We start from the raw sequence: 12,641 nt of genomic DNA on the forward strand, positions 1-12,641 counted from the left end.
AGCCGGTGTGCGGTGTGCGCGGCGCTCCCTGCGCTCCGCGTGAGAGCTGCCCCCGGAGCGCGGCGATCGGGAGGACCTTGTCACTGAGACAGAGATGCACACACAGGTGTCAGCAGCCCCAGGACGGCGCAGTCGGGCCGGGCTGTGTGTGTATCTCTGTGTGAGTGCCTGGGTGTGCCCCTGGAAGTGTGTGTCGGTGTAGAATCATAGAATCAATGTGGTTGGAAAAGACCTCAAGGATCACCGAGTCCAACCTTACGGTCGCTACCAGACCATGGCACTAAGTGCCACATCCAGTCTCGTCTTGAAAAACTCCAGGGATGGAAGTTTTCAAGACAAGGCTGGATGGAGGTTTTCAAAACTGGCTGTAAGAGCACTCACTGCCTGCACAGCATGCAGGGACTGCAAAAACCGTGCGGGGAAATGAGCAGAGATCAGGCTTTGGCTATTGCGACTGACTATTTAGTTGGAAGGGACCTACAATGACCATCTACTCCAACTGCCCAACCACTTCAGGTCTACCAGAGGTTAACAAAGCCAAAAAACCCTACCTCATAACGCACACTGTAAGCGTAAATTCAACACCATTCATTCAGTAGCTTAAGACACCAAACCCAGAATCCTACAATACAATTTTTTAAATCATTTTTTCGTACCAGAATCAAACTGCAATTTTCATAGTAGGGAATTACTGGGAGACAGAGCAACCAAAACCTTGGTACAGAACCTTCTGTGCCTCAGGAGGATCAACACATTGGGCATGGGGCATTGCTGAGATGTATTTATTACAAAATCGGGCAGTTAGAGTAAAATCTCTTAATATCCTATCTCACACCAAAGGACTTTGCATGGGAATATAAGAGCAAGAAATCCCCTGCACATGGAACCATTTCTAGCCATGAATAACATGCAAGCTGCTCAACAAACTCAAAAAAAATCACCTGTTCAACTTGTTTGAATCTCCAATGGGTAAACCAGAAGCACAGCCTGCTAATCCATCTTCTGTTTCCATGATCCTTGAATATTTGTCAAGACTTCCAACCTATGGTAGCGGACGACAGTGTTTTAATTCTGTGGAAGAAATTTTTCCTTTAAACAGGAATATTACCTACCCCTTCACCTCAAGGTCCACTGAAAAATCTGCTTTGGCTCTCAGGAGTTTTGCCATTCAGCTATATAGTAAGAGAATAATCAGTGTAAATGACTTCTTTCATAAGTAATCAGGTTACTATAGTTACCTTGTCTGAAATGTTCAATAAATTATGCTTTTCTATGAGTCTACTACTTAGTAACCTTTGCTCTCTGTCACCTCTGGAATACTTTAAAATTCAAATGCCTTTTAAGCTTCCTGGCTTTGTAATGTTTGGATTTTCACTCCATTTTGTATTTTAGTGGGAAAGATACCTCTTACATAAAAATACAAAATATGTTAATGTTGTTCTAGAAGGGTGGAAAATACACAGCTATGTACTGGGATTATAACAATATGCAATTAGCCTCATTTTTCAGATTTTTATATTGCATGGATGAAAATTTGCATCTATGGAAAGGCTGTCTGTCCTTTTATCATCAAACATGTTCTCCTTTCCACTCACCATATACCAGTTTTATAGTCAACTGGACAAATAATTTGGTGTAGCTGTTTTACCTACTGCATTTTGATTCTTCAGTCATTCTGGATGTTTTGTATCATTAAAACTATTAATTGGAGGACAAAATGTGCTAAGACTGAATTTTTATATTTCTATTTCTAGCTTTTTTTCAGACTATTGTATAATTTGCAACTGGATTCTGAAAATTAATCTGCAGAGAACAGCAAAAGCAGATTCAGATGTTTGTTTATGGAAAAAATTTGGCTTCATCATACATCTTTTACAACTAAGTGCACATATTCAGCACAGACAAGTTTTTAAGAAAAAGATATGCTGAAGTCAATGAAATTTTAGATGCTCAAGAAGCACATAGGTCAATTAAATTTTTGTTTGCATTGCTGCACAAAGAAAGTTAATGCATATATACCCTTGATCTATGAAAACACGTGCATAGTTCAGTCTAGTCTAAAAAGACAAATGTGGTAAGAAGCTATTGTTAAATCTGGAATTCTCTTTTCAAAGCATTCACGTCCTCAGTATATTTGGATGCCATTCATAAAATGTAACTGTACATTTTGTATTATCCTTGGGCTTGCAAAGCAATCAGTATTAAAAAAAGGAATCTCGCTTCTTAGAGGAATTCAGGGCAGACATGGATCATAACACAATAAAACAAATGCTTCAGCATTTAAGACAATGAGGCTAGATTTTGTAAGCAAGCATGCAGCTTTTGACTTGGGCATTTCTCTGAACAACAAGCATGGAAAAACAGAAACTTCCACTGTTTTTACATGGTGACTTTGAAAACTGCCATCTTTTTGCATGACTGCATTGACTCAGAAGTAAGTAGAACACTGTGATTACTGGGACTTGAGCAACACACTTCCATCCTTGCATTCAGCTGGACTTTTGATCTGTTATACCACTGATTTTGTGTCCCTTGGAAAGCAGGCAAGTTATGCTTCTGCTTCAGCTCTCTGTTACTCTAAATGCACAAACACAAGGATTCCAGCCCCGTTGCTCTTGTGAAAAGAAGTCTCAGGCTGTTAATATTCTAACTCATGGTATTCAAACTATGGTCAATCCAGACACAGTTGACCAACAGTGCAGATCAAATGTCTCCTTGACTTGACTGAGGAAAGCTGAGTATACATTATTGGTACATTAGCAATTTCCAAGAATTTGAGGAATCATAAAGGTTGGAAAAGACCACCAAGATCATTGTGACCAACCTTTGACTGAACACCACGATGTCAACTAAACCATGGCACAAAGTGCCATGTCCAGCTGTATCGTGAACACTTCCAGGGATCGTGACTCCACCACTAGCCTGAACAGCCCATTCCAATGCTTAACAAGGGGGTTAAGTGAAGAACTTCTTCCTGATGTCCAACCTGAACCTTACCTGCTGCAGCTTGAGGCCACGTCCTCTTGTCCTGTTGCCTGGGAGAAGAAGCTGACCCCGACTTGATTACAACCTCCTTTCAGGTAGTTGTAGAGAGTGATAAGGTCTTTCCTGAGCCTCCTTTTCTCCAGGCTAAACAACCCCCCATCCCTCAGCTGCTCCTCATATGACTTAGTCTCCAAAATCTTTACCAGCTCTGTCACACTTCTCTGGACTTGCTCCAGCACCTCAATCCCCATCTTGAAGGGCCCAGAACTGAACACAGTACTTGAGGTGTAGCCTCACCAGTGCTGACTACAGGGGAACAATAACCGCTGGTCCTGCTGGCTGCACTATTTCTGGTCCAGGCCAGGATGCCATTTGCCTTCTTGGCCACCTGGGCACACTGCTGGCTCATGCTCAGCTGCTGTCAACCAGCACCCTGGGTCCTTTTCCGCTGGGCAGGTTTCCAGATACTCTTCCCACAGACTGCAGCTCTCCATGGGGTGGTTATCACTGAAGACCAAGAAAAAAAGAGACAATGTTTACAATAGGATACAGTGTATACTTGTAAAATATCTGAAAACCAGCACTATAAACACTTCTAAGAATGCAGCTACAGTAAAGCAAAATAACAGTGCTGAGTTGTTCTGTCTGCTACTAACAACCACCTGAAAATATGATGGTTATGGAAAAGGAGTCCAATACTGAGGAAAACTGTTCAAAAGTGACAAGATCTTAGAAATCAAACACCTCTAAGTTACAATAAAGTAACTCAAGGAAGCTTTGTCCAGGTCTTAACAAGAAAAGGAGATCACAATACAGAACGCAGTATTGCAGCCACGAAGGAATTCTTATTTTATGGAATAGATTTTGAGCACTTTGGCACAGCAAACACCTTCAAGTCTATGTGAGGAGATGATCTACAAATTTTCAAATACTTTTAAATAATCATGCTGGTTGGTTTGGGGTTTTATTCTTTGATCATAACATTACTGTCTCCAGCTTTTTCAGTAATATTGTACTAAGCACCTTTCAGAAAACTTTCTACACAAAAAAAAAAAAGAAAAAAGGGAGATTGAAATGTACTCAACATAGAATCATCAAGGTTGGAAGAGACCTTTAAGATCAAGTCCAACTATTATTCTGTCACTCCACTGTAACTCCTAAACCACATCTTCCAGCACCAGATCCAGACACCTCTTAAACATTTCCAGGGATGGTGACTCCACCACATCCCTGGACAACTTATTCCAGTGCCTGACCACCCTAACAGGGCCAAATATTTTCGTTACACCTAATCTGAATCTCCCCTGTCTCAGCTTATGACCATTCCCTCTATTCCCCTCACTGCAGGCATGGCAGAAGAGACCATCCCACACCTTTCTACAACCCCCTTTCAGGTAGCTGTAGGCAATGATGAGGTCACCCTTGAGCTGCCTCTTCTCAAGGCTAAACAAACCTAATTCCCTCAGTCATTCCTCATATGATGTGTTTTAGGCCTTTTCTGAGCCTTGTTGCCCTTTGCTGGACTCACTCCAGTGCCTCAATATCCTTTATAAAGTGAGGGGCCCAAAACTGAACACAGTACTCTGAGGTGTGGCCTCACCAATGCTGAGTACAGAGGGATGATCACTTCCCTAGTCCCATTGGCCACACTATTCTTGATAAAGGCCAAGATGCCATTGGCCTTCTTGGCCACTTGGGCACACTGCTGACTCAGGTTGAGCTGTCTGTCCACCAGCACTCCCAAATCTCTTTCTGATGAACAACTATTGAGCCACTCACTCCACCCCCAGCCTGTAGCACTGCATGGGTATGTTGTGTTCCAAGTGCAGGATCTGGCACTTCACCTTATTGAACCTCATGCAGTTGTCCTCAGCCCACTGATTAAGTCAGTCCAGGTATCTCTGTAGAGTTTTCCTACCCTCAGAGAGATTGACACACCCACCCATCTGAGTGTCATCTGCAAATTTACCAAGGGTGTACTGAGTCCCCTCATCCAGATCATCAAGAAAGATATTAAACAGGATGCTTATGGTAATAGAAACCTTCTTCCTCAACCGATGATCCTAAAAAAATCACTTGGCTGCCTTACTGCTAACCAACTTAACTTCAGAGATGTTCATCATCATCTCCTATTTCCACTTTCTTTTATGTTTTGTCTAGTAAAGCATGCAACTGCACATAGTCTTTGCAAAAGAAATCTTCAGCTCTCTTTATACCTCAAATGTCTCATTAGAGGAGGCACACTGCACATTAAAGAAATAACTGTCACCAAATTAATGAATTTGAGATTCTGAAATCCCAAATCCTTTCATTTCACTTGCAGTAAGGGGAAAGAAATATGTCAGTGCACAAGAAAATTAAATAGAATCTGAAAACAAACAAGAATATTCAAGATTTTCTTTCTTGCTGAGGAAGAGCACTTTTAGACTTCACAGTTGAATGTTGGGTCACTGAGCCTCTCAAAGCAGCATCCTCTGCATGATCAACGTTTGGATGCTTAAGTTGACTTTGAAGAGTGGCTTCTTGGGTTATGCATATTCCTTCCAGACTGAGATCTGGCTTCATCACTTTGTTTTATAGCAGTTTTTCTTCTGAACAAAACCACAGAACTTCTAGTTCTCTGATTGCTTATTTTCTTCTGATACTCACCTAGAGGAAGAGGTTCTGCATACCACAAATAAAAATTAAAAATTACTGTAGCTACATTAATGGAAGACACAAAGATGAATTCAGAAAGAGCTAAAGTGTCAGAGAAATTAAGATACTTGACCTCTAAGACTTCCACACATTAGTGTATCAAGGTCAATGACAATTCCCAGTGTATACACAAGGAATTCCTGATACAAATTTTAAAAAGCAATTCTGGAGCATGCAGTGTGTATGCTCAATAGCATTTCAAAAGATTACTATAGAAAACTGATATAGTCACTATGGTTACAAAGCCAGCGTAAAAAGCCAAAGCAAAAGGTTTTTGACAGAAGGGGAAATTTCCTGCCCTTTAACCTTGATATCTAAGTGTTTTCAAGTGATGTCTTTCATAGCTCATTACCACTGTGCATGACAAAGTAAGGTTTGAAATCATAGGTGAACATTGAATAACTTTTCTCCTCTTCAACTGTTGCAATTCCACTGTCTTCAACAATGTGCATATATTTATTTTGACATTTTTATGAACAGGGATTTATTTCTTAAACATGAGTATCAATGACACCTGTGACAGATGTTTTCAGCAAAACATTAGGGGCCAAAGAATATTTATAACAGACAGGCAACAAATACTTTACAGTCTGCTTAAATTTAGGCAGGATGGCTGTGTCTTTGCAGCATTTTACAGAAACACATCACATAGAAGCCCCTGGATCAGAACACAGAAGCCCCTGGATCAGAACAGAGCATACTGCAATTGTAGGCATGAAAAAAGTCCATGAAAGCACCTGCCTTCGCTGACCACAAACAGGAGCACCCTTTTCTTTAGCTGGTCACAGAGTATTGTAAGCTAAGCACAGTAATTCAGTAGTATGTGATCTGAACGTGTCTCACCGTATTCAGAGCCACACAAACTATTCAGGCTGCCCTCTGCTGTTACCTCGGAAGCCCAACTAATTTTATAGGAAACAGCTTTCAATAATGTTACCCTTAGACTGCTCATTGTTTTCTGAAGCTTCTTGAATTCTTTTTTCTATCAAGTACACTGCTGAAACCAGTCAGTCCCATAACCATTGCTAATTCATTTGATAAAGTTTACTGCTTCATTTTTTTTCTCTGAGCAGGCCTAAAAATCCAAATATATTAAAGGAAAACAAAAGCATAAATAAACAAAAATGGGGATTAGGTGGAAAAATTGTATTTTGCACACAAAAAGGCCTTATAATTTACTTCTAAACAACAAAAATATATATTCTACATGTAAACATCTAAGAAAAAAAAAAAAACCAAAATCAACCAACAAAAAAAAAAGTACACAGCTATGACTGATTTAGGTCTTATGTAAATTTACATGAGAAGAGCCATGCATTTTACTGGAATTTTACATGTATAATACTTATACAGTTCTGGTCTTAGAGATGAAAATGTGCAAAAGGGAAATTCCACAAAGAATATGTAAGTAAAAAAGGCTGACAATACTCATTCTGTGCTGCACAAAGGTGAAATTTTGTCACAGATTTGTTCTTAAATTCATTACACTGTTTAATCACTTAATTTGCATCATTAACACATTTCTAAAACATACTGGCATTACTGATGACTGAGCAATAGATTTCTCCAAGTATGCAGAAACTATTTGGCTGTGCACACAGCTGCTGATGTGAGTACATCATCTCATGCATGATATAATAATTTGCTTAAAACATCACTTCCAGGTGTTCATTACAGTATCTTTGCTGTGCCTGACCTTATCTAGGCTGCAGTTTCTGTCCTTTCTTAAACTGTCAGTCCTGCATCTGTCATTGTAATCCACACTTACAGAACTAACCATGTACCTTATCATTTGCATCTGTTCACTGGTACTGAGAAAAAAAAACAATTTAGAATACCACAACAGTGTGCTGCATGAAGACATGCAACTGTATGCTTAGTTTTGCAACACAAAGTTATATTGAGTAACTTTCCTGTATGAGTTAAAGTACTACTATTTTGGTTGCTTTTAAAATTATTTGAGTATCACACATGATAGCAATTTTAGTAGCAGTAAGGATCCACAAAGTCTGCACACATATTCACTAATCTCTCCAATTTCACAAGGAGTAATATTACTTGCATGAACAAAATGTCGCAGGCTTAGGTGTTCAATGAATTTCACAAGTATGCTACTTACACAGGTGGGAAGGAAAGCTTGTTTGTCCCACTAAATTCCTTGTTTGTAGACAGATTCAGCATTCTGCTTGGATATTTAAGGTTTAGAGCTGGGAGCTTTATCTATGTTAGAGAAATTTTAGCTTAACAAAAGGGATTATGAAAAAAGTAACCAAGAAGATTATATTACAGTATAGCCTTCAAAAGTGAGTGTGATATTAAAGGCCCAAAATGTCTCCAAATATCACTATCTTATCTATATTATTTACATAATAGTAGAGGACTACAGAAGAATAGAAAAAAAAAAATAAAGCAGCGCCTTAATTAGTAATTCTAGGTGAGACAAGCTGTTCATTCTCCCCACAATGTTCTCAACACAAGCCTTTCCCTCAGTACACTTTTACTCAAAATTAAGCTTCAAATTCTAACTTACCCAATGCAATTTCTCATCTTGGTCCATTTTTCTGTGTGCAGTGTATGAAAACAGCTCAGACTTACTAGAGTCAGGGGGACCATAAATTAATTTCTGGTTTAATTACTACTACTTTTTTTGGTTTGGTTGGGTTTTGTTTTTAATAAAAGGCATAAAACATCCCATCTAACACGAGAACCCTTGTGGTACGTTAATTAGAGTTTTGAAATTCTAACAATACAGTTATATTGGGGGGAAGCTTACAACAGAAAAGTATCTTTTACTTTTATCAGCTTTCGCTTGCCAACTACAGGTAAAAAAACTCAGTGTTGACTGAAAGTAAGATAGGATAACACCTGCAAAGCCAGTGAAATGATGTCATACACTTTAGAACTGAAAGTGGGAAAACCAAAAAGTAATGAAGAAATATTTGCAACACAAAGGAAAACTGTTTATTATAACTTGGATCAAAATCAACAACTGCTAAAGGGTAAACTTACTTCCCCTCTCAAATAAAAGCATGAAATTAAATATCCTCAACAACTCCCCAATATTCTTCATTAATAGCTACTAAGACATTTTAAGATTAAAATTAAAAGCCAAAATATCTTTAAGGACTATTTACAGCTTCCTTCATTGCATGAAGAAAGCAGGGGAAGGAAGGGAAAGTCCTGAAGATAGCAGAAAGTTTTCAAAGCTTACTAACAAAGTTCCTGTGTTATACTAATGCATCATTTTAACTAGAACCTACATGTTATTTGAACAAGTTCTCTTTTAAACATGCAACACAGGAGAGTACCCCACAGGGTAAGACATGTAACTTGCAGGTTATTTAGAAAACAATCAGGACAGGGTAACTGGAAGCAAAATGTATTGCTCTGTAAATTTAAAAGTGCATTAAGGATAAAAATATTTTCCACCTATGTGGACATACCTACTGCAATGCAGTTAACAGAGAAAAGAAATTATGAAGTGCAAAAATTTAGTGCAGCAGCAGCAGTTGCACTAGGATTGCAGATACTACAAAACACTCATGAGAACACCCATAAGGAGAAGATTCCAAAATGTAAACACAGTGTAGACTTCTCAAGGAGCCTGTGCACATTTAGTATGGAAAGAGTAAAGAAAAGTATACTGGCATTTGAATACATTTAATCAATGAACTAACTACGAGGCCACTTAAAAAAAAATAAAAGCAGATCTGAATGCTCAGAGTGTAAGTTTTCTTATTTTCTGGAAGAAAGCAAAGCCTAGGACAGACAGTTGCACTGACTGTAAACCAGGACATCAATGCAAATGCATGTGTAAAGTCAGTGCTGAAACCTCTACAGATTTCAGTGGAGTCAGAGTTTCACCATAAGAAAAGTTTCAGAATCTGCTAACAAGTAAGTGGATGGGCTATTAGATTTCAGCCTGGATGATGTGTTGAGTCTTAAAGATATGAAAAACTAGGATATTTGTCAAAGAAGAAGGGATGATACTAGCAAGAGCATGCAGTGACATCTTTTGTCCAATCTGGAGGTTAAAAAACATGTTAGCTGCTTAGAACTGCTTTCTTAGTCCGTCAACATTATTATCTGCTGAAGCAGCCTATTTCTGCTCTACGTTTCAAAAATGCTATCCTATTATGCAAAAACAATCACACTGTATTCTGTCTATCATTAGACTGGACAATTTCAGACCTGACACGCAATAGAAGTTTCAGATCCAGGACACAGTTACCTACAGTTTCAACTGACAAAAACAACCTCAGGTGACTTGTCACATATTGAAGGCAGGATGGCACACAGGGCAACACAGAAACACAACTCAATTTGATAGTCAGGATATTCAAATAGCAGAAGACAAGAGATAAGACTTTCTTCTTAGCATTGAAGAGAAGCACTAGGAAAGGAAGTCTACTAATTAAAGAGCTACTTAAAAGGGCAGGGGAGGAGGGGAATCCTAGGGAGATTTAAACTAGAGACAAAGGACCAAACTGTCAAAACTAAAGTCAAGGGAAAAAAAGTGAAAGGAAAGGCAATGAGAAGAGTCTTGAAGGCTGCAAGCAAGTCTTGTGTATTGTTTTAAATGTTGTCTTTCTTGGCATTAAAAGAGACAGGCTAGCATAAACTGCAGGGATTGAAACATTCCCTACTGCTGAAGTTAACTAATGAATGACAAAAGTAGCAAGGGAACAGATTGCACTTTGGAGGATACCTCCAATCCTGTCAGGTGCTGTTTGTTACTTTGCCGGGCAAATTCAACATAAAAAGCAGACCCTTGTGCCACTACACACCAATGGTTACAGCTGAGAGGACATTTTCCCTTTGTCAAGCCCTTATTTAGCAGCCATCAGTTTTCCCAGATAAAACAAACTATGTAGGGCATTTTTTACATGTTCTTGGTTTAAAGTGTTTTCTCCTCTTGTGAAGAGATGGCAACAACATACTCTAAAAATTACTACCTATGTTTATTATACATACACATGTATTAGTCTCAGAAACATGAAATGTGATACATATTTTGCCTGGCTGATATATGACGAACAACTGACACTTGTTTGTACAAGGGATACAAATCTTGCACTTCAGTACAGAAGTATTTTGAAATGTTATTGGATGAAGATGTTATGTGGGGTCTCAACAGGCTTACCATGGCTCATCAGTTGCTGGGGGATCAGTTGCAGTGTGAGAACCAGTCAGGTGCAGCATATGCTGCTGAAGGGAACCTCATTACTGCAGGAGTGTAGTGCTTTAGTAGGTCAGGAGAGAAAAAGGAAAAAGCCACTACTTTTCTTACTTCTTATCTGGTTGCAAAAGCATTACCATTGTTTTCAGGTTGCTGTTTTGTCAGGAAAAAATACTTGCTTTCTTCAGTAAGGAGCATTTGTCTCCCTTGATAAACAAGACAGTCAGAATCTTGCAGCATTGCATTCCACTTGTAGCTTGTTTGTCTTGCTCTAAATGCTTTGACATGTTTCTACTACTTGGTCAATTCAGATTTCTGAATTTGCTGCCCTGCTGTAAGCATGTGTGCAAGTCATCTTCTCAAGTTCCTCAAGCTTCCTTCTTCAGTAAAGGAAATAACAAACCCACACATCACTATGGTACAAGAACAGAATATGTACAGCTGTAATGACACTGCTACAGTGTAATTGCAAAAAGTCATCACAAACATAATTTTATAAACCTCTACCAAGTTTTCTGATGATTTTTTTTGTGAAATTATTTTCACCAGACAGCTAGTTAAATAGCCCAAGCATAAATTGTAGAGACCTCACTCAAATGCAGCTAGACCATCATCATCTACTTAGTTCAGACACAGGACAAGACCACATGTTTTGCTAAAGAGTACTCATACACAATAGACTGCAAGGATGCCTTGACAAGGTGACCTCTTACATTTTCATTTGCTCATCTTTGCCACAGGTTAATTTCAGAACACCAGAGGATCCTTCTGTAACACCTACAAACACTTTATACCACCACAATTAAGTAAAACCAAAGAAAACAAAGGAAAACCAAACAAGCAAGAGAGATGCTCACTACTTTGGCTCCTTGCTTTGCCAGCCTCACATAAGCTGAATCGGTCTCTTTGATCCACTTCTTATGGCATCCAGACGGTGGCACTTCACTGGAATCTTTTGCAAGGTCACTGAGACTCTGAATCTGGGATGTTGGAGGAAATGGGCTCCTCTCTGGTCATTTCAGTGGCATGGGGTATTACCGCCCTGCAATGATGGAAAAGAAAATACTTTTGGTAAAAGTTAACTTCTACCATCCCTTTTTCAGGCAACTAACAAATTGAGCCCACCTGGAACATGAATAAGGTGCTGCATTTTGGCTTGGAGACAAAAGACCAGGCTGGCTTGTTCTGGAGGATATAGCACACACAGTTTCTAGAGGATCAGATGCAATAAGAGAACACTTGTTTCAGTTTTGAAACAACATTCAAGTTTTCACATAAAGTATTCGCATACAGGGGATCATGCCCCTTTATGCAGATAACTATTTCCAAGGACATCAAAAGCAGTGAGTGTCACAGGAAACAGCAGGAAACACTGTAGCCTTTGGTTTCCATTCCTTCTCTCGCATTAACAAAGGCAAAAAGAGCTGTCTGTTTGCAGGTCTCCATTTGTAGAACAACCAAACCGAATACCCTACCTGTCCACAGATTACTTTCTCAATCTCTAGTGAGCCAAATAAAATATAAATAAATCCTAGATAACGGGAAATTGGGCAGCAGGCAAATAAGAAAAAGCCAGTCCAAGGCACTGTGCTGTAGAAGGTGGACGGGCGCTTACCGGAGCGACTTCAGGCGCAGCTGGTGCCGTTCGGTCGGTGTGAGGGCACCACTTCCAGGCAGATGCCCGCCGAGTAGCTCCTGGCACACACACGCTTTGGCTGTGTCCAAACTCAGTCTCAAGGAACAACAGCCCAAAGCGTCGGCTCTCCCCGGCGTCAGGGCC

General features: G+C 39.5%; 1 protein-coding gene across 1 annotated transcript; it reads right to left on the reverse strand.

Annotated features, from left to right (window-relative positions):
* Window positions 1-6,667: 6,667 nt before the first annotated feature.
* LOC103807841 (chromosome unknown open reading frame, human C7orf57) lies at window positions 6,668-11,889 on the reverse strand. The gene is given in 3 exon segments (XM_009080591.1): window positions 6,668-6,757; window positions 7,804-7,902; window positions 11,719-11,889. Coding segments are annotated over 3 exon segments (360 nt in total).
* Window positions 11,890-12,641: the final 752 nt, after the last annotated feature.

This window comes from Acanthisitta chloris, unplaced genomic scaffold (genome assembly GCF_000695815.1).
Source record: "Acanthisitta chloris isolate BGI_N310 unplaced genomic scaffold, ASM69581v1 scaffold6158, whole genome shotgun sequence".
Classification (NCBI taxonomy): Eukaryota; Metazoa; Chordata; class Aves; order Passeriformes; family Acanthisittidae; genus Acanthisitta; species Acanthisitta chloris.